General features: G+C 37.0%; 1 protein-coding gene across 2 annotated transcripts in view; it reads left to right on the top strand.

Moving 5' to 3' along the window:
* nrg3a (neuregulin 3a) overlaps positions 1-24366 on the top strand; it is a 378026-nt gene that overhangs the window by 303526 nt on the left and 50134 nt on the right. For both annotated transcript variants that reach the window (XM_079843453.1, XM_079843452.1), the window contains exon 3: positions 18844-18917. In XM_079843453.1, coding sequence (XP_079699579.1) covers positions 18844-18917 — 74 coding nt within the window. The remainder of the gene's footprint in view (positions 1-18843; positions 18918-24366) is intronic.

The raw sequence follows: 24366 nt of genomic DNA, 5'->3' as shown, positions 1-24366 counted from the left end.
GAACCACTGCGTCTCCGAGCAACACTGTGTTTTATTCCTCAAAGAATCAGCGTATTTAAACGAATCAGATGAGTAAATTATTTATTTAAACTACCCATTCAGTAATACAGTTTGCAATTTGAACGAATCGGAACTCACACAATACAGCACCATGATGACCATTTTAGTTTCATATTTAAAAAGTAGCCTATTATTTAATTAATTACTAGCTAGGCTAATTAGGCTACATCTTCAACAGTGTAATTAGATTACTTTATTTACTCTATTTCTAAAAACCATTCCATTACCTGTTATTACTAAGTAGCCTACTTTTTAAATCCCATATCAACCTCGACCAGGTTGAGGTCAAATATAAAGATAGACATGAAACAGCTCTTTTAATTCTATCAAATATATAATATAAAATTGCATGAACTATTCTTGAACTGACCAAAGTATTTAAAGGGTGAAGGTTACATTACATTTAAACACAAGATGTAAAATTTTGATCTGACATAAGATATGACATATAATCTCTGGCTTTATTGCTCAGTGTTATTCAGGGTTTTGATCTTCTCTCGACTCCCTGACTAGGCTAGGATGTGCATATTAACCGTTCTAGGAACCTCAAAGTATATTCAAATTTTTTTGTATTTTTTGCTACTCTATAATGATGTTCTAGTTGAGGTCATTTGTAGCGTATAGGGCCCAAACATAAACTCAAGCCCAGGGTCCCCCAGTCCTACCCTGATTCTATTCATTTGTGCTACTGCTTGTAATTTGTTCATTTGTTATTAGTTTAGTACTGACATTTTACTTGTCTTAATATTTATTAAAATACTAATACCATTTTGTGGTGGGGCCAGTGCAAATTTATATGTTTAAATATGAAATTAAATATGTTTAATATTACTAATATGATCTTAATCTGTTTCAAATAACATCATTGCTGTTTTGAGCTGCTCGCGCTGAAGAGAATGAGCACCCGTAACCTGAAGTTCTTTGAAGGTTAATTAACTCAACGAAACGTATCATTTATAAGAATAATCAGATATTTATAGGGGTGTGACGAGACACTTAGCTCACGAGACACGACACGAGATTGGTTTCACGAGAATGAGACGAGACACAGATTTTTGCACAGTATTTTTAATGAAATCCTCAATGACAAAATTCATGACAAAAATTGTCTGCAGGTGCATTTTGAAATGCTTTAACTAATTATCTTGTAATGAATGTAATTTCAGTTCTACTTTCTGAGTGGGAATTATCATGTACATTGAAAGACAACAATATTCAAGCACTGTAAAAGGTTTTGCCACAATCTCAACTGACTGGCTTCTCTCCTGTATGATTTGACATGAGTCTCTTCAGACCTTACTGTACATGAATTATGAGCTTCCAGGACTTCAAATTGGGGCTGTGCATTAAATTGATTAAAAGTGACAGTAAAGTCATGTATAATGTCTCTCGAATAAATGCTGTTCTTGAACATTACATTCATCAAAAAATCCTGGGGGAAACATTTTTTACAGCACAACATTGTAAATAAATAGTTTCTTGAGCACTAAATCAGCTTCTTAGAATGATTTCTGAAAGATCATGTGACACTGAAGACTGGAGTAATGATGCTGAATATTCAGCTTTGCCATCACAGGAATAAATTACATTTTAAAATATATTATCAAAACAGAAAACAGGTATTTTTTATTGTAATAATATTTCACAATATTACAGTTTATACTGTGTTTTTGATCAAACAAAAACAGTCTTGGCAAGCATAAGAGACTTCTTTCAAAAACATTAACAATCTAAAATATTTGGAACGGTATGCAGTGCGCGATGAAACGAACACCTTGATTGTGGTAAGTTGTACTTTATTGAATTTGGCTTGGTTGCAGAGATTTTCTGTGTACAGCCAAAGCGTATAGCGTCAGTTCTGGCAGGTCACGTTAGTCAAACTCGCATCAGCTGTCTGTCAGCTGATCACGTCTACCTATAGGAATATGACGTCTATCACCGCATGCACATGTATAGGTGTTTTCTCCAGAGCTCATTTACCCTCCTCCAGCCCCCAGCTCCTCCTCTCGTCAGTCAGGATTTGGTGTTCTGATTTCCTTTGAATCAGACTAAATTCCTGAATCACAATTGTACATGTAATATACAACATTAATGATATCTGCAATACATTGTTGGTTCTGTTCTGTTTACCATAATAGGCCTGTACACACCGGGATTAATATCGCACGCGTTTATCGCCAGCGTTTTTTCGTGACGTTTTTCGGCGCGTCTTGAGTGTTCACACCCAAGCGATTTCCACTGGCGATGCGCTGAGTGAACGTGCACATTCAGTAGATGCGCTCCCCGGTACATAAGGCGGCACTTACGCTTCTGACACTGCGCGTTGTCACACAGAAGAAAAGGAGAGACAGTATTTAGGTGCTTGCCAAAACACAGATATATTATGTCTATGGCAAAACCATTCACACACTTTTTGCTAACTGGCAAGCAGCATTAGCAGCCCATCTTCTTCTTTGTCTTCTTACTACGTCTTCTTTGTATCAATGTGTGCTCGGCAAGACCGATTTTATGCTTGAGCGCCACCAAGTCGTATTTTACTGTCACTTCAGCAGCTCCAGGCACGTGAACAAAAGCGCTGATCTCATTGGTCGGCCAGTTTTTAACACGCCGCGTCAAAATAAAAAAACGAACCCGAGGCGTTTTTTTTTAAATGACGCTTTTACGCCTGCCGTTTTACGCGTCGGTGTGAACACTCACATTGGCGCCCATTGTTTAGTCACGAGGCGTTAAACGTCGGCGATAAACGCGTGCGAAAATCGTCCCGGTGTGAACAGGCCTTAAGGGGGGTTATTGCTGCTCTCCCTGCTCTTATCCATGCTAGGCTGCATGGATGTGCAGGGAGTTCTTGCCCAGAACAGAACCACACCGGAAATCCAAACTATATGCTAAGTCAATCAATCACCTTTGACGATAGTGGTCCTGACAGAACAAAGCTTTCCAAACTTTTTCTTCAGCCCTCACATTTTACTTCACAAAAGCTATCTCTTCACAAAAGGTTTGTAATTTAACACAAGGTTTGAATGGTCGCGATTGTTTTGGAAAATACGTTGATGCCTCTTGCAGGCCCTGGAGTAGTGTGTGATGTTTTTGAGACGTAGCAGACTGCTTTAATTTTCCTGTCTTCTCTTCTCTCAGGACGTCCCCCCCCCCCCCCTCTCTCTCTCTCTCTCTCTCTCTCTCTCTTTCTCTCTCTCTAAAGACCATGAATTTGCAGTTCTTATTTTAGCAAGGTGCCTCAGATGTTTGTGAGTGGTGTGTGTGTGTGTGTGTGTGTGTGTGTGTGTGTGTGTGTGTGTGTGTGTGTGTGTGTGTGTGTGTGTGTGTGTGTGTGTGTGTGTGTGTGTGTGTGTGTGTGTGTGTGTGTGTGTGTGTGTGTGTGTGTGTGTGTGTGTGTGTGTGTGTGTGTGTGTGTGTGAGTGTTTGAGCACCTGTAATTAATATCAAACCACAGAGCCATTCCCGAGGCAGGCTAGAGCAGCTGTGTAAGTGTCGTCTTCTGATGTTCTAATTATTTCACCCTTTTCTCTGCTTTGCACTGTCACCTTAATGAGTTTCCTCACTCTTCCTAGAATCAAATTGGGAGTCGAGAATAAGACTTTTGATCAACTTTTTTCCCTGCAGTGGTTAAATGCAGGAGCCTGAAAAAAAGCTATGAGAAAAAAATGATTCTTGATAAATAAAAATAAATAATAACAAAAAGATATCAGTGAACGTGTTTATTAATGTTATTGTTTTATCCCTTGTGTTGCATTTCTTGTTATTTCAAACACAAGTAATGCATCTCAAAGCAGGCTTACTGTTACAGTATACTCTGTTTATAAGTCGATCCAAGAGGCATAACAGCTGTGTTGGATTCATTCATTTCAAATAGACCAACACTGAAAAACTGGTTTTGTGGTTCTGGCCAATTCACCATTTTCCCAGCATGCACTGGGGCATGAATAACTATGCATTGTTTGTCAACTGTTTGCCAGTTTTATTTCCACAGTTGTTGATTTTGTCGTCACACTTAATAGCTTGTTGACTTGTCATTTCAGGATGAGTTTCCCCTCTATTTGAGAGATTAGTGAGTTAATTGTGTAAATGTTAGCTTCATCTAGCCCCTTCGAAGCACATAGAGAAGCTACGGTGGCCGACACAGGACAAAGATGTCGTCATCTGAGACAGCAGAGAGTAGCTACTGTAGAAACATGGCAGCGCAAAATGGCGGCTTCACTGTAAATGGTGTATGTAGATAGAAATGCCTCATTCTAAGGTAATAAAAACATAACGGTTCATTAAGTAAGGTCCTTATACACCACTTAAAACATAGTTAAGTATATTATATTGGATTTCTGTCAATATATCCTTATAAATATTACACACTGCACCTTTAACCTAGTTATCTTTAGTATTCGCATTGAGTCAAGCTATTTTTTGAGTGCGCCTTAGCTCATGAGTATCCATGCTAGTGTAAGATAAGAAACACTCTGCTTTTGTGACGTGCATTTCTTAATATAAAAATAGAATAACGTTCACAAGGTTTATTGCATAAAACTTTCATAGAATTTGATGCAACTTAAGAAATCTACTTAAAACATAACTTAAAACTAATACATTGATTAGATGATAGGAAATTGTAAGTCGTATAAAGACATTTTATACATTTCATTTACAATTAAGTAGATGCAAACTGTTGCCTTCTTTTTATTTGTATTTTTATTGTTTAGTTATGCACCACATACAATTAGATAGGCCTTTTAATGAATAAATATAATACGTTTAGAAATCGGACTGATTTGTTTGTAATGAAATCATGTTTTGTGGGAGATGTTTTTGTAAGCTTGACTTTTGATTTATTATGTCTCATCCCAGATGTATTATGGCAGTCTATTACTCCTGCTTTAAACATGTTTGAAAACTTTCCAATTATAATACACACTTTGAGCTGTAATTAGCATTGACTAAAACACTTTTCATAAGGCTGTTCTGTTACATACAAGCTATTTTAAGCTAATTTCTCCCTACTGCTTGACTTAATGTGCAGAGGCTTCTTTTAACAGCTACTGACATGAGACACTGAGTCATAATTATTCTCGTATAGCATTTGTGTATGCATGTATAATTACGGTACAATAAAAAGAGATAAAAGGAGGGGAAATGTTCATTTCAAGTATATTACCATATCATTTGCACACATCATTGAAAAGGATGCTGAGCATGGCAAATCAAGTGGTATTCTTCTTCTTGGCCCAAAGCCGAAGTGATCGCCCATTTGAAGTAATGTTGGGCTCAGTTGTCCGTTGGGAAAAAAAATCCTTTTTATTTACATGATTTACTTGATTGCACGATTAATGTTATGTGCTCATATATTGAGTGCAGATATCTTGGATTTTCAATGATAATTGTGTCATCCTTGAATGTGCCAGTTTTAAAATATCAACCAAATAAAATGAATACATTAAAGCATAAATACACCACATTTGAGAGAGAGAGAGAGAGAGAGAGAGAGAGAGAGAGAGAGAGAGAGAGAGAGAGAGAGAGAGAACATTTTAATTTTAATCTTGACATTACAAAGCAGTTACTAAATGTGACAATAAAACAAACAACCTCAGTGTAAATAAAACTGGCAAGCAGAAGTCTATTGTAAACTAACTTTTAATTTTAATTTGATGTCAATATTTAAGATGAACTAATAAAATAACGGGTGTTTTAAAGTAACATTTTAATTTGTTACATTTTATAATAAAAGTAAAACAAGATATTTTTGCATCGTTAAACTCATATACTGTATTTTTTTTTTTACAGTATATGATGTATTTAAAGGAACACGCCGACTTTTGGGGACTTTAGCTTACACCCACCGCTAGCCTAGCTTAGCACAAAGACTGGAGGTAAACGGCTCTACCTAGCCTACTGCTCAATAAGTGACAAAATGACGCCAACATTTTCCTATTACATGCTGTGATGTGTATTTACATTGTGTACTAAAACCGACGGAAAATTAAAAGTTGCGATTTTCTAGACCGATATGGCTAGGAACTTATAGGAAATAATCATGGAACTTTGCTGCCGTACTATGGGTGAAGCAGGCGCAATGATATTACGCAGCGCCTGAAAATAGTCCCCATCACGCTCTCCGTGCAAGCAGGTTGTCACGTTGGTTATGTTGACGGAAGTTAGCCTACGCAAGAATGAGAGTATAGTTCCTAGCCATATCGATCTAGAAAATCGCAACTTTTCATTTTCCGTCAGTCTTAGTACACAATGTACCTATACACATCACAACATGTAAATAGGAAAATGTTGGCGTTATTTTGTCACTTATTGAGCAGCAGGCTAGATGGAGCCGTTTACCTCCAGTCTTTGTGCTAAGCTAGACTAGCGGTGGGTGTGTCAGACAGACTTATTGAATGCATGGAGAATGCTATGTATGGACTTATCTGACTCTGGGGGATACGGTGAATAAGCTAAAGTCCCAAAAAGCCAGCGTGTTCCTTTTAATCCTGTTTTATCACATGCTTAATCCGCAAATGTCCTTTTGATGTTGATGTGTTTTGATCATTCAGGCCTGTATTTGGATCATTGGGTCATTTTGATCTGACTACTTGAATCAAATCCGATCAAACAATTACACTAATGGTCAAGACAAAAACCAAGAAACTAAGATTACTACTAGGGAGCATGGCTTCTTTAAGCATCACCTGAGATTAGAATCAACAAAATCCAGATTGATAACATTGACTTGACAAAATGTTTTATAGAAGTGGCATTTTGCATGGCAGTGCTTAAAATAAATAAAAAATTTAGAATCAAATCTGATAAAGAATGCCAGTGGATAGCAACATTTAAAAAGGACAGATAAGAGGTCTGGTTGTTTGAATGCTCTAGAGGAAGCTGGTTGATAAGCAGAGAAATTTAAATGCTTTGCTTATCAAGCTTTCATTGGGGCTTCATTTTGAAGGGGAGTATCAACAGTCATATCACACTGTGGTGGCTTGAGCTCTTGCTTGTATTCAGAGCTCATGCTGTGGTCAGGCTTTGTGACATGTTGGAGTGAATGCACCACGGCCTTGGCAGCCTAGCGTTTCTCCCTGCATGCTGTATACATTGAAAGAGAAGAGCAGTTTATTACAGTCATGTGAAAAAGTAAGGCCACTCTAAATGTTATGGTTTTACGTATCAGAACATAATAACAGTAATCTGGTCATTACCAAGTCACATTATATGTACATTTTCTCATCAAAATGCATGCAGCTCCCACAAATATTACACGACATCATAGCTAGGCTACTTCATAAATCACCCAGTCTTGATGAAGATGGTTGCTATAAAAAAGTAAATAAAAAAACTTTGCTATTGTCGTAATTCTAATAATATTGTGACACTGACATGTCAATTTCATAGCACAAGTTTTATGATCAATTTAAAACATTAAATGTGTGTAATACATTTTAATCCATTAAATTGAGGAACACTGAATTAGTGTCTTCATGGAAAGACTGGGTGATTTATGAAGTAGGCATGTCATACCTATATGGGGGTCAGGGGAGCAGCATGTATTTTGATGAGAAAATTACACCTATGGCCATTGATTCCATTGGGTCGTTTATCAGTCACAGATACTGTACGGACAATCTGACCCAATATGGCTCAGTTTTACTATAGATCTTGTTCTGTCGAGCGGCGGCTAAACTTCTACACCGGCTAAACTGGGTTAACCCCATGCATTTGCATTGCGGGGAACGGACTGTTTTTCCCCACGCCGACTCCGCCCCCACGCCACGCTCCCAACTATTACACGACACCGACCAAGTCTATATATCCAATACGCCGCATGTGATTGGACAACACGCGCACACGTTTAATTAAAAACTTGCGGCACCGTTTATCCCACTACATGAGATAAATCCAAGGTAAACTCACAGCCTTTCTTCCAAACTCGATTGAAAGCAGAAGAATGATGAAGCTGATTCTTTGTTTACAGGTTTGCGTTCCTTACATGTGGACGATTTGCATGTGAATCGTTTTGCGCATGTGGGTGTGGTTACATTAAAGATAATGAGGCTCCGCTTGAGGAACTGTGCCTCTCGCTGTTTTCATGCGGATTACTAAACAGAGAATTTTTTTAAAAATATAAATTCATTTAAAAGTAGACACGCCAAGCTTTATAAATAGATATCTGCCGTGTCTGTGTGGCAAATGTTTGCGAAGTTACAGCTCATTTTCTGATGCATTTCAGAGTGGACTTCACAGGGAGACCGACGGGAGGACGGGAATCCTGTTTGTTTTCTTTATTGAGTGAAAAGCACAACATTTAGTTTTTATTTTGAGTGCACACAAATAAAAGTAGACACTTTAAGCTTTGTAAAGACATATCTTTCATGTCTGTGAGGCCAAAAATGACGGAGTATTTTAAGTTGTTTTACACAGTCATGAGGAAAAATCAAGCAAAACGCGCCCGCGCATTCTTCGGGTTCAGAGGGTTAAGTAAATAGCGATCGCGTTATGGAGGGCGATCAGGTATTTCTTATAATTTTATTAGTAATCTGCGTTTATGTCGCTCAAATGGTGTGTTAGCCAGCTACAGAGAAAGTGCTGTTTAGCTAACCGTGCTGAGAATTCCACGCCAAAAATGGTTTGTAATCGTACTGTGCCGTGCCAGGCTCAAGTGGAAACACAAATGGAACAGTTCCTTACCATTCTAAGAACCATTCAGCCCGGCGGTGGAAAAGTGGCTATATGCTCACCAAAGCTGCAATGATTTGTTCAAAAAACTTTTTACCTAGTAAAAAGAAAAACATTTTGAAATTGTATCACAATTTAAAATAACTATTTTCTATTTTACTATATTTTAAAATGTAATTTGTTCCTGTGAGGGCAAAGCTGAAATTTCAGCAGCCATTACTCCTGTCTTCGGGGTCACATAATCCTTCAGAAATACTTGTAATATTCTGATTAGGTGCTCAAGAAACTTAGTTATTTAAAAATGCAACATGAACCCGATAGCCATTCTTATTGAATGGACAGAGCAGCTTTGACCTTTTCCCCCCTCAGTTTGAATATCTCCTTGCATCCTACCACTACAGCATCATGTCTAAATTAAGAACATTTTTCCTTTTGGTCACATTTTATCTTGATCTGAGTCATGACTGCCACTGGTGCCCTCCCAAGAGGAAAATAGGTGCATGGAACCCCTGGGTACAGCTGAATGCAGGTATTTAAGGCTGAAGAACGTCTTGAAAAATGGGCTAGGTCAGCATACTAAAGTTTCCCTTTTGGAACAAATCCCTTAAGTTAAGAAAACAGTAATAACTGTAAGGGTTTTAGGGGTTTTCTTAAAGGGATAGTTCACCCAAAAATTACAATTCTGTCATTCTTTAGTCTTTAGTGTTCAAAACTTATTTTTTGATGTCCATACAATGATAGACAGTGGTCACCAGAAATAAGTTAACAACATTCTTCAAAATATCTTCTTAAGGGTTTTGTTGCAACTGACCTTCGAAGTCAACTTATTGTTAATCAGCATTTTTACAGCTCAGAGTCATAAAATCATACAGTCTGCCTCTTTAACTCAATCTCATAAGTGTGGTGACATTATTTTATAGCATGGCATATTTGCATGCTTTTGGCTATTTTCATGCTTCATGTTTGTAGAGAACTTGTCTTGAGCTTATCCCCTATGGTTACCGAAAAGGAAACATGTCACAGCCTCATGTCAGTATGTCATGGCATTTAGCTATTTGTGTTTACGCTCTAATAGAGAGTAAGTTGCTACGGCTGGGTAGATTTGAGCAAAGCTGCTAAAAAGGCAAGATGAGTGTTTTCAGTTCTACCGTATGTTCTCTGTTGGATTCCACTGTTGGATCTTTGATTTATGTTGCGCAATAGTTATCTCATTTTATTCGCTTCTCCTCACATCTGCTGGCAGCCACTGAAATTGCATGTTAAAAGTTAAAGGAACACCTGTCACAGACTTGAAGCAACATAAACTCGAGTGCATGCACAGCTTGAGTCAAGCTGCTAGAAGAGGCCCTTATACTTCTTCAGGAAGGAAAGAGAGGAATTAGCTTTCCATCCATCTCCTCTCGTGTTTCGAAATGAGGTGGGTCACCTGTAGGTGAACATAGAACGTGAGACAAGTTGAGCTATTTTTTTTATTTTCATGTTTGCTGACACCAGAATGTAAATTATTTAAGGAGGCCAGGCTCACAAAAAAAAGAAAAAGAGAGAGGTCTCAAAGTCGACATGCAATCGTGTATACAAATTATTTGCAGCATACATAAGGCTGGAATACACTATATGACTTTTAAAGTCTGACTGCATAGAAAAACTGGGCATCATACACTAAACGAGTTTCAAGGAATTCAGAAAACAATCTCGCACAAAAACGTGCCTTGTTGTTAGGAGACACATGACAGAAGAAAACAATGTGTTCTAAAATCTGCTCAAAATATTTAACATGTTTGATATCTTTCAACTGGATGGTTTAATAGTCTGAAGCTAAAAATCTGTGCCCATCATAAACTGCAATTTTCTGTTAAATCTGTAAACTCTGACTTCACAAAATCTGCAGACTGGCTCTGACTAGCGTCATCGACTCCAGACTGTAAATCAGGGCAGAAGTCCTGTAGTGTTTTCCAGCCTTTATTTAAAGCAAGACCACATGATATTCACTAGATATTCAAGTGTACAATGATAGTTGCTAGTGAAGGTCTTGGGAATGTGCGTGCTCTTTATTTTTACACATCCATTAAACTATTTATGATTACAGGGACAGATTATTGATTAATAATGACTTATTTTCACGCAGTTCCTTGCACAAAACTAAGTTATGACCTCCAAACGTTCTTGCCATAGTGCACGATTTGTAAACTAATACATGTTGACATTTGCATCACATCACCGGCTCCATATGTGTGAATTTCTGATGTAGTAAACTGGCTCAGTATCTTACTTCTTCAGCATTGAATCACAAGGCATGAGAAAAGAGCTCAAAGAGCAGCAAATGTGTTTTTATCGGTTAGTTTAAAGTAGTGTTTAGTGTTGGTGGTATGTTATTTTCCAGCGCAATAAAGCATTCAGACATTTAATTTACAAACCACCACAATGCATACAACAACCAACGTAATAAAATGTTGCCATATTCACATTCGTCTCTTCCAGATCAAACTGATCTTGCTTTTAGCGCCACTCACTTAACAGTTTACTTTAAAAATGTAAGCAACTTAATATTATTTTGCAGAAATGTCGCCACAGACACGTCTTTCCAGTCAGCCTTAGTTGTAGTAAAGGTGGCCCATTTCCCCAAATCACATTATGTATCAGTTCTTGAACACATATAAGAGGTCTGAATTACTTTCCACTTTTTTCCTATTATCCTCTAACTTTCATCAACAGCGTATAGTGCATATGCCAGCGTCTGAAACTAGTTTTCAGACAGCCAACATGAAATCAGACCCTCTCTTGACAGTGATAATAAGTGCTATTCGATCAGCTCAGAGATAAGGTTATTGCTGTACCAATGCGGTCAAGGCGAGAAAGAAAGAAAAAGGCTGAATATTGTGGAGAGGGATAATCACTTTACACAGATATTGAAGAGCAAATATTGTATTAACATAAGTCAATTCCTTAATAAAAGCACATTTACACTCAGGTATGTAAGTCAATATTCTAATACATATAATCTGATAGCAAAGTCAAATATATATTTAAAAAAAATGTATATTAATATAAACTTTTTCTGGGTTTCATGATACCAATTTTAAAAGCTCTGCACAGTCTAGGCACAAAAAAAACCCTGACCTATTCATTTTTCTCTCATTCATGTTAACCACAAAGAGAAAGGCCAGTGACAGAGAAGCCCGAGATGTTCTTAGAGTCACACTCTTGTCTACATTTCCCGGCATTCTACCAGGTTGACCAGGGGTGCTAAACTACAAAGAAAATGGCTCTCTGAGAGCACTTCAGAGTACCTGTACCCTCTCACAGTTCTCTTCACACAATTCAGCAGATCACAGCAGGTGAATGCTAGCCTCTGTGCTAACGATAATGGATACTTCACTACTGCGCTGTCAGGCGCATTGGATGATGCAGTGTGGATCTGTGATAATGATAGTTTAAACAGAACAAGTTGTTGCGATGTCCATAGGTCTTTGCTTGAGTGAAATTTTGGGGCCTGGGAAATGGCTTGGCACTTTGAATACCTTTTCGCTGCAAATCGATTGCATCTTTTTGTGTGCGTGTTGAAAGTGGCCACTGGTTTGATCATGTACAAAATGGTCAAAGGTTACAAGAAGGAAATCCATATTTTCTGTTTTGTTTGAGTACCAGGAAATTGGCTCTCTCAAATGTTAAATCTTCAATGTGAATCAATTCCCTCCCAGTGCTTTTAAAAGTTTGGTACATAAGCCACTTCATACTTTGAACAAACACTGTCTCACTTTCTGTCTCATTTAAAGTGTCTGTTCTATTATTCACACTCTCCAAATATTGTTTACTGTTCAATTAATAAATACTCAAGGCGCCGATCCGAGCTCCCACAGAGAAAAGCAGAGATATTCTCAATTAATTTTAACCAATATAAAAACAATTGCAGCTTTTAGACATGACTTTCTTCTGGTTTTTATAGTTCATTTGAGGCCGTTTCTATGCCGTTATTTTAATGACAAATGTCGAGAGCGCATTATTGTAACGCGAGAGTGCATTCGTGTAATGAATCTCTCCGCTTGCAGGTGGATTTCTTTCACTCTAGCACAAAACTGGACGTTTCAAATATACAGTGGTCTCGTGGCTCTGTTTGTAAACAATTTACTAAATTGTAAATAAATTATGGATTCACCTTTGTTTCATTAGATTTTCTGAAGTTCTCTAGTTATTTTATCATTTATAGTTATTTTTTGAGTTAAGTGCTTTTATTTGGTATTATTATTATTATTATTATATTTACTTTTAACTGGTAGTATAGGCTATATCCGCGAGAGTGCAACTTGCAACAACACTAATGGATAGAATTTGCTTTTGTTTGGTTGTTAATGTATTTGCAGTCCGTGCGTTTCTCTTCACAAGACACAAATAACATTTCTGTCAGGACCACTATTGTGAAAGATGATTGACAATTAGCATATACTTTGGATTGGCGGTATGGTTCTGTTGTGGGCAAGAACTCACTGCGCATCCATGCAGCATAGCATTATCATTGCAGATATCATTAATGTCAATATTAAAATGTACAACATAATTCGGGAATTTAGTCTGATTCAGGGGGAATCAGAATGCCAAATCCTGACTGACAAGAGGAGGAGCTGGGGATGGAGAAGGGTAATTAGCTCTGGAGCAACGTGATAGCTGCTAATAATACGGAAGGAGCTTATATATGCATGCTGTGATAGGCATCGTATGCCTATAGGTAGACGTGATCAGCTGACAGTCAGCTGATGCGTGCTTGATGTAACCTGCCAGAACTAACGCTTCGCTTGATTTGTGCAATTCATTCATCAAGCACACCATCGAAAGGAAGAAAACAGTACCCTCATTTTCAGATATTTCAGAAATAACATATCTAAAAGCTTACTTTTCAATATCACTTCAACAAAGCAACAGCAGCATCCAATTCCACGTCTTGGAGCAACACATTGTAGTAATGATGTGTTCCCAAATGAATCAGTGTTTTGAATGAATCGGTTGAAGACATGATTCACTGACTCACTCATGAAAACTGTCCCTTGTTTTGTTCCTGACTGAATGGATAGAAATAATAGAATCGGCTTTTTTGAACAAATCGGTTGAATAATTAAATGACTCACTTATAAAGAGTCGCTTGTTTTGTTCCTGAATGAATTAAGGAGTTCTAACGACTCAGTTGATTCTAATGACTCGCTTATAAAGATACTCACGTGTCGCCACCTACTGGCGTAACAGTGTAGCCTGCAGAAAGACTGTTGTTTAAATATATATTGTATTATGGTTTGGTCATTGTGATGCTTCCTGTTGCTCATAGAACTTTGCTTTGGGTGATTTGTGGAGTAATTTATGCAGCAAATAAAATATCAAAAAAATGTCCATGTTCACTAAGGTGATTTGCCTCTCGTTGGACTAACTGAGATGAATTTCAGAATATATACAGAACAGCTGTTAACATAACATGATCAAACACAGCAGCTTGATCTAAATCTCAAAATGCCTGTGTAAGTAGCATGGAAACATACTCCAGATCTCATTCCTTTTAATTAAAGGTTCTCATGATAAACTATCAGGTTGCTTTAATTGGTATTTATGCATGTTGCTTCTGTACTGTTGTCTGTTACGTTTTCCATTATGAAATTATAAACTCCATAAATGGGTTCACATAGTTCTCTAGTTGCGATAAACATGCTGAAGCCTGATCATTAGCAGTGCATAGTTAAATGTGCATGTTCTTCTCACATTCTGGAAGAATCTGACAGCTGGAGGCTTGGTATTTATTTTTATCTGTGCATGTAAAGCTGCCTCTTAGTTAGAATGATCTACACCTCCTTCCCGCGTCCCGCCGCCCTCCCGCATTTGTTCCTGCTAATTAATGACTGTGGTGCTAATTAAAAGCCGGGCAACACTCAATACATTCTGGGTCCTTGAGAAATATTAACATTTTCATTTGCAGGTCTCAGAGACTAATGAATATTCCATTTCAAAATTTCCAAGGAAAATTATAGGGCTGGGTGGAGCATGACAGAAAGACATATAGGTCTATATTATGGAGAAAAAAAAGATTTCACACCTGTAACATGACAAGGCCTCATGGAGTAAAGAAAAAAAAAAGAGCAGAACAATAGAAATAAAATAACATTGCCATGCTTAGTCGAAAAGTATTCAAATGTTTCATGTTAATACAAACGAAACACTCTGCCATGGAAGACAATGTGCACGAGAGAAAAGAAAAGCATGAAAGAAAGGCCTCCGCTTTGACCGTATGCTGAGCAACAGGAAGCCTCCCACTACGTTAAACATGTATCATCTTTACACATAAATCGAGCCTGTGAACAAAATGTCTTTGCTGGGCGAGATAAAAGGGAAGAAGCAGCCCAAATGTGGTCTCTTGGGCACAGTTCCACACCTCCACCTCTTTCCATCCACTCCCCACATTTTAATTGCCACTGTTTGCCAATTGCCACAGCTCATACTGTGCCCATAATGACTGTTCCTCACAATGCTGCCATAGCACTTGATCTCTCTTTTAATGATCCTCCTTCTGTAAATTTGTACTGCACTTGTTTCTTATCTCACAGATCTTTATCAGCTCTGCTTGCCCGTGGATACATTAATTGGGGAGCGATTAATTGACCACAGATCCTTCAGGCATGACCTCTGTAAAGCGCACAGTCACTCATTTGCACAGCTGATTTGATTACTGACTTGTAGCCCTCTCGTAGCTCCGTGTGTGCAATTAGTGTAAAATCTTTACCAGCGACACATATGACAGTTACATTCAATTAGTCATATGTAGATTTTCACTATAGAGTGAGGGATGATAATGGTTAACACCAGGTTGGACAAGGGTATACAAATTCCATGACTGTTTTTATTAATAGGAAACATGAACAGAGAACAAATTTCTCTTTGAATCATTTGTAAAGTCATGCCTATGTCAATTTACGTAAGATTGGCTTTATAGACAATGGACCCTTTTCACAGACTGTGATGACGCGTTTTAACGGTCATCAATATCGTAAATCCTGCAAAGTTTTTTGTATTTTTATTTTTTTTAAATGTATGTACATTTATAACACTAATAATTTCTATTATTTTACTTTTGAATCAAATTACAACAAACAAGTTAACCCTGCTGTGAGGGTGTTTCTAATACAGCGTCTATGGGAGGGATGGTAAAATTAACATTTCTCTCTTTTCACTGCAGTTATCAATCTCACTCTATTTTTGTGAAATCACTATTACATTTGTGTTGCTATTTGAGCAAATGGGGACACACAAATATATTTAATGTATACTCTCATTCACCGCTATAAAAGTTAACCCAACTATGACGACTTCCGCTCTGAGAAACCCGGAAATATGAAAACGGTCTATTTCACATAGAAATCAGTTCTGCTTGTGTTTTATGAATAAGGCTCAGTGAATTGTTGCTGGTATGCTTAAGATTTACTGGGAAAAAGACAATTATTCAAATGTATTCAAAATTATTCCATTTCATCAGTTTTCTGTGGTTCTTCTGGTAATAAGGAAAAAATCGGAACGATACAGAATGAACGTCTGGTCCATGAACACAGCAACAAATTATTTGTAACAGTGCTTAATTTGTACACGACAAAAAGAAAGACAGTTACACTGAAAACAATTCACTTCAGAGAATTCAAGGCTTGGGAAATGTTGTGAATTATTCAAGTTAGTTAGGACTGAGACTTCTGTGTTTGCAAGTTCCTGACAGACTGTCAGTCTGTGATGGTTTTCCCCCGTGGTGGGGATTAATCATGCAGTTTACTTTGTTACACCAGTAGGCGGCGACAAGTGCCTGTGTTAATGAGCAATTGAATCATTTATTCAATCGTTTAATTCAAAACACTGTTTAATTCTGGAACAATACAAGTCTTTATTAGTGAATATTTCAACTATTCATTCAGCTGATTCATTCAACTCACTGATTCATTCAAGGATAAAACACCACCACTGTTTGTGTTGGAATGTGTATGGCTTCATTTGGAACAATTGTCATTGGCAGAGGGGGCAAACACTTTTTCAGGCGCCTGGCATGTTTTTTTCCCCTTAGTTTACATTGTTATGGCATTATATGAACACAGCAATAATGCTCAGATTCACACCAAAGTAATCGGGATCAAGATTATTCTGCTTATTCACCTGTAGTAAAAAAGCAGTTTGAACCAACGGACTAACAAACCAAGCTGTATAATAATTCATATTGGGAAATGCGTTACGTAAAAAGCAGCAGTGTCTGAATCTTTGGGAGAGTACATTAACATTACTTGTTATGGCAGTTGAAAAACAAAGAACACCTATTTTCATTGCTCCTCTCTGATACAGGTGCATTGAAAGAATGCTTTGCTAAAGTCTTTATTTCTTTATTTTTATTCAATGTATTCCCTGTTTTGGAATAAAGCAAACAATCTACAGTTGTGAAAATACCCTAAGATGTTCTTGTTATTATTATTTGTGCTGGTTCTTTCTAGGGGCCACACAGAATGCAAAGAGAAAGTTGCTGAGCCAGCCAAATGCGTTATATTTATTTTTGTTGTATCAAAACAGTGCACATTCTGTCTTTTAAAATGCATTTTTTTCAGTCTGTAATTTGTACAGTATAAGCAATATGCAGCATTAAATTGAGTACTTTATTCTCTGTAAAAGGATGAAATGCGCTGTATAGCCAACAAAGGCTTATGCTATCTGTTGAGGCTTGTGCGCATGGCATATGCATATGCTCTGTTTGTACTATGCCATTTAGAGCCAGGGACATTTTTCTTTGTCACATTGCTCTCCTGACTCAACCAGCTGAAAGCGGGATTAGCCTCCAGTGTCTTTGAAAAGTCAAGAAGTGAGGGAAAAATGAGGATAAAGTGATGACAGGATGGAAGGAGAGCGAGGAAGAGCGAGACAGGCAGAAACACATGGGCAGTTACATGAGCAAGAGAGCCAGTGAGAGAGCAAACAGCTTGGCTGGGAGGGACATGGCATGCATATTTCATATATAAAAGACAAGCATTTCATTTCCATATTTAGTGAACACTGAGAAGACTTATTTGAGCAGTCAGGGCTTTGCTGAAGTAGAAAATCAGCAAACTCGCTGTGCCCATGTATTTCCAAATCAATCTACTGCCATCTGCAACAGATGCGTGACATGGCACGTCTGGATTTCCCATCTGATTTCCCGAAAACCCTCTAACATTTTTCACTTTGATTGGCTTATCTATGTCTAGGAGTTTTATTGTTATGAGATGCACAGGGACCATCCTGGCCTCTGGAAAGTGTTTTAATTAGAGCGGCGGGGTGACTTAGAATATTCCAGGTTCAATACAAATTAAGCTCAAACAATAGCACAAGAAATAATTTCCTCGAATCTGGATTAGGTTCTTGCAACCAGTGTTATTCTCATATCATTCAAATATGATGATAATATTATTAATATTTTAATTAGTTTATTCATATTTTTAATTAGTCTTTATTTTTATATTTTCCGTTTTCATTTGTATTTCAGTTCAGGTTTAGTATTTTTAGTACTTAACTTAGTATTTCAGTTAGTTGCCGAGACAACATTTCTCATTTTAATTATTTAAGTTTTATTTTATTTCAGCTTTAATTCAATTAAAAAATACACTTTATATTAGTTTTTGTTTTAGTAGTAACGGTAACACTTTACAATAAGGTTTCACTTGTTAGCATTAGTTAATGTATTAAAATGTACTTAATGTACTTAAAAATAAAGCTGTTCATGTTAGTTCACAGTGCATTAACTAATGTTAAAAAATAGATTTTGATAATGTATTAGTAAATGTTGAAATTAACATTAACAAACATTAATAAATGCTGTAGAAGTGCTGTTCATTATTAATTTGTGTTAACTAATGTAGTTGACTTATGTTAACTAATGAAACCTTATTATCATAATAACATTGCTTACAATGGAATGGGCAGTCTAGAAATGTTCAAATACTCACTTTTACTGCTTTTATCCCCACAAGGGACAAGTCAAGCACGGCTCTTAACCCCATGGACACTGTCCCTAAATTACACTGCTTTAGATAAAAGCATCTGTTAAATCGCTTTTTACTAACTGTGGCTTTTGTGTGTGTCCCAAATCAGGTGTAAAGAGGGTTTCCAGGGCATTCGCTGTGACCAGTTCCTGCCCAAGACTGATTCCATCCTGTCTGACCCAAGTGAGTGTTCTTTCATTTAGCTTTAATGAGATGCACGTAGACACACATATTTTTTACTCTGCAATGTCTAAAGTTAATAGAAAATATCACCTGTATATGTATTATACAATCCTTTTAAATTGTTTTGAAATGAATGTACAGGGTCACTGATGTGAATAAAGAGAAATGGCTGTATAACTTTCAGCTTCTAACCCAAATGAATGCTTAACCTCCGTAAACCATAATGCATTTATGCATTCATTTGCCAATAACAACAAGGCTTTGCAGTTTGCAGCCTTACAGACACTGTTGTCATAGAAACCTTGTCATTACCAAAGTGTCATAACATTTTCATATTTTCCTGACAGGAACAGATTTCAAAATTTTCCCACCCACTCAGCTAATGGCCGTATATTCACATGCTTCTACCAAACCTGAATGTTTCTTTTCTGAATGATGTATACAATTTTCTCGAATAAGGCAATTATATTGTGTGCTTGCATGCATATATTATGCTAGTGTGTGTGTTTGTGTTTGGTCTTGGTAAACCCAATGTTATATAAATCATACAAAAGGATATTTTTTTAAAATGTAAAAATGCTGCGTTTTCTGTGGTTTAGGGTTAGGGGAAACAATATATAGTTTGTACAGTAAAAGCATTGTCTATGGAAAGTCCCCATAAAACATGGCAACCCAAAGTGTGTGTGTCTGTGTGTGGAAGCGTGCGTGTTTGTGTGTGTGCGCGCACAGGTAGTGATTACATGTCGTGTGCAGTGAGTAAGCCCACTTGATGAGTCACAAATGGAGCATGATTATGAGGGGTTCTGTTTGTTGACCTTCTCATACAGATCTATCTGTGCCATTTTTATGAAGGATAATAAAATGAGCTGCTCAAGAATTTGCAGTGTGCACATAGTAATTGGGGAAAAATTAAGGCAATCTCACCAGCAAAGCACACACATTTGTACTAAACAAAAACACACACATACATCCACACTCATATGCCCTCATATCACATGATAACATTCATTTTTTTATATCCAAAAAAATTCATACAGCACATTTTTTATTTACACAGACAGACACACACACACACACACACACACACACACACATACTAGAAGCACAGATAGAACTAAAATAGGTTACAGCTCAGTCTGACATATTTATGAATTATGAATTCTATTTAAAAAAAGGAAGATTATGCAGACACTTAATATGTATTGATATGCAAGTAAGAAAATATGTTAATAAACATATTCAAAAATAAACAAGTCAAAATAAACTGTAGGAGCCCTATAGTAGGCCTTTATATAAATGAGTGTGTACATGTGTTGACATACAGTATATCAACACAACATAAACACAGACGTCACAATGTGTTAACGTTTTAAGAAGAACGCTATGCAAACTAGTTTTACATCATTTGAAACTGCTACAGCAGCAGGGGCAATGCTTGGGCATTGATATGTTTTATTTTAAAGTTTATGTTTAGTTTTTACCTAAAACCTACCCGGTTCAGACAGTAATATTCCCACATTCAAGCATTCCATACATTGGGTCGTAAACAGCTCACCCTTAATAATTGGTTCACATTCACAACTGACAGCTGTGACATAAATATTTTTTTCATTTACAACACATCCTAAAACTCGGCATTCGTAACTTTTCGCGCCATCACTCGAGTGTGCACTCAAGCTCCGAGGGTCTCCATTCTCGACTTATTTTGTGTCTGACTCGTGAATTCAGTGAATTGTTAACTGGAGATTCGCTCTGACCGGATCGTTTGAATCAGTGAGTTGTTGAGATCAGATCAGTCTGATTCACGGAATTAATCATTAAGTGCGATTTGCAAACCGATTTAACAGGTTAACTGAAAAGAATCTGCTTGTTCACAAATTACACATCGCTCACGCCTCAGAGCGGGCAACGGTTTCTTCATAAATAATGTGGAACAACATTTTCATGAAATGTAGTGGAGTAAAAAGTATGATATTATGCTTTGGAATGTAGTGAAGTAAAAGTAAATGTACAAATTAAAATAATAGTAAAAATGCTTTGTTACTGTCCACCACTGATATATACAGTATAGTGAATATGTAACCCGTGATGGCAAAATGAGTCGCAATGAGCAAATTTTCAAAAATATATATTTTTTTCTTTTCACATTCTTTCAGGCGAATAAAATCGGAATTGTATTAAAAAAGTCCTGGCTCTTCCAAGCTTTATAATGGCAGTGAATTGTTGTTTAGTTTTTGAAGTCCATAAAAGTGCATCTATCCATCATATTACTGCTCCACACGGCTCCGGGGGGTAAATAAAGGCCTTCTGAAGGGAAGCGATGCGTTTGTGTTAGAAAAATATCCATATTCTCGCAGTTTAAAATGCTTACACTACGCGTAACTAATGTGCAATGTCGTCAGTCGTAGTATAAGCATTTTGAACTGTGATAGGCACTACATTTTTTCTGTAAGTTGAATACGGAAGGCGATCCACAAGAAGCTAGATATTTTACTTTATAAAATTTTAAATATGGATATTTTTCTTACACAAACGCATTGCCCTAACTTTCTTACACAAACGCATCGCTAACCCCCCAAAACCCTAACCCTAACCCTAACCCAGCCGTGTGGAGCAGTTACATGATGGATAGATGCACTATGAATGGCTAATTTTCATTTTTGGGTGAACTATCACTTTAAGACCTACTGTACCGCATGGATCAATATATGTTTACACATCACATATTTTCCCCAAAAGTTAACCAAACGCTCACTTAGGACATAACATATAATGTTTGGTGAATACTCGCCAAGACAGATATTTTTAAATACTCTAATTCTGTGTATATGTGTATATCGGGATCGCGTGCTGTCTGAGGTGTCTTTGTGTGCATGCTTCGGATCTGTCAGTCAGTGAGAGTAAGATCGTTTTCATGGACAAAGGAAAGGCTCTCCTCTCCGAAAACGTACAAATAAAGATACTTTTAGATTTTTAATTGCTATTTGGAGCATTGGAATCGCTAGATGAGGGCTTAATGGACTCATTTTTGTGAAAACCTTAAAATCTATTTCTAATCTAATAATCTAATCTAAATTTATGTATTTATTTTTTTGCCTGTAGCTCGAAAATTATTCCGGGCGTATTCCAACTCATTTTGCCAGCATGGGTCACATATTATACGATTGATTTGAGAAAAATAAAACAAATTAATACAATTGGGAAAAATAAATCTATACATGTATTTTCCCAATCAGATCATTCATTTCACTTTCGTATTTTTAAAATTTCAAATCAGTCTTATCACAAGCAGAAATTGAGTTTATAATAGAAATGTAGATAGTACAACACTGCATGTTCTCCATTTAAACAAAGTGTGAAAACAGAAAGGTGAGATTTCTCTAAAAATGGGTTGCGCCCATTGATACATAGCACATTGCATAGGCTCTCTGCATTTCTTTTAGCTGCCAGTTCATTAAAGGATTAGTAAAAATCAAATTTGCAAATGCAAATGTGCCCATAAAATCTGCATGGGCCAATTCCTCTTGTAAATCTTGTAGGCCCAATTTTAAGCGCTAGGATGTGGAAGATGCAGCAGACATCTACTGACATACTTTACTAGAACTATACATCATCACACCACCACTGCAATGCACACTGTACAAAGGATGCATGTTTGTGTTGAAAAGAACGACAATGACTTGATTTACATATTTATGCTGCAGCCCTGTTAAACAAGATTGTGAATGTTTTGTGAATAATACAGAGGGTGCACACCTATGGCATGATTGATATACATTAATGTGTGTGGCATTGTTCATAAGCATAGCAATTTGCTCTGGTCTGTTTCTTGTACTTCACTTGAAGGTTAATGAACAACACTGTAATCTTCTGAATAGCACCCTGACAGAGTTTGGCTAAAATGTGCACGTCTTCCAAGTCTTAGCCACTTATTATCACTTTTGGCACAGAGACAAGGAGCCACCTATTGGACATACAAAAAATAGAATTAAGCACAGCAGAGTAACCAATTTCAGACATGTCACAACAGCAAATTATGAATAATGAGCTTACCACTCAATTCAGACAATAATAGCTCTGTTGGAGGAGAATTTAGCACCCTGTCAAATGGCTATTGTGGAATAAAAGCTGCACACATATTGTATGTTGGGCAACTAGACACGATTTATACATGTGTCCCTCTACACACAGGTCAAAAACATACTGCAGGATGACATAATGTGCTTCTACACCTCTTAAATTTCAAATGGGGCTCTTGCCTGTTTAGATTCACATGATCTTCATCAGCACAGACAAAAAAGTAGGCAGGCTTTCTGTGTTTAAAGTTTTAGATGCCAGTAATGGGTTCACTGACAGGACAGGCACACACAGCTAAAGTATCTCCGCCGCTCTTAAAAGCAACATTCACAGAGGACAGGGACATCCTAGGTCACTGTGTCCTTGAGTTAGACGGGCAGGCTTTCATCACACATCTCTCGACCTTATTTCCTTTACAATGTGTCTCTATCCCTCCAAGCTCTGTCTAATAATCTTCAATGGTAAAATTACAACCGATACTGTACAAAATGAATTCTGTCATCATTGACCTGACCCTGAAGCCTGCATGACTTACTTTCTTCTGTTGAATACTCTTTGTGTCCATTAAATGAAAATCAGTGGGTAACATTGGGCCTCATTTACTTCCATTGTGTGTGTTTTTTTTTTAATTTAATTTATCATATATTGTGTTACTTTACTCAAGTACTATTGAAATTGTATACTTTCACTTTTAAGGGTAAAAATTATACATATTAAACTTCATGAATAGAATTTCAAAGGTCATGATGACCATATACAGGGTTAAATTCAAGTTAAGCTTGACAAAATCTGTGGCCTGTGGTTTATTACCAGAGAACAGAATTTCAGTTCATCCCTCAATTTGTCAAATAGAACAGGAAATGCATTTATAGTAATGCGCTTAAAATGAAGGCATAAGAGGTAAGATAGCCAGAGGGTTTGAAAGCAGTATATTTTCTATATAGCCGATTTATTAATTTTTTTGTTTGTCATTTTAGCTGTAATGTTGTTCTTTTTTTAAGTGGGGCTACTTTTGGTGAAGGAGCTGCAGTTATGTAATTTCTTTGGGTAGATTTGGAGTTTATGATTAGTTATGTCCTATCCTTTTCAGGTGAAATTAGATGCACTCTTCTTCCATCTACATTCTTCTGCCTTTTGCTTGTGTTCAACAATCCAACCATCCCAACCGTCTCACAGTGTCATATATATTCATCAAAGCACCTGGCCCAGGGTCAAGAAGAACATATATGCTGAATTATTACAATCAGTTTTTGGATTGCATCAAGATCAAGCAGCCAGAGCCAAACATTTGAAAGGAAAGTCTGCACTCCAAGTGAATTAAGTTTGTTCATTCCATGGGAAGACAATGCCAGACACCCATGCAGTCTCTGAA

Source organism: Gobio gobio, assembly GCF_949357685.1.
Source record: "Gobio gobio genome assembly, chromosome: 18".
NCBI classification, from domain to species: Eukaryota; Metazoa; Chordata; class Actinopteri; order Cypriniformes; family Gobionidae; genus Gobio; species Gobio gobio.
This window is presented reverse-complemented; position numbering and strand designations above follow the sequence as displayed.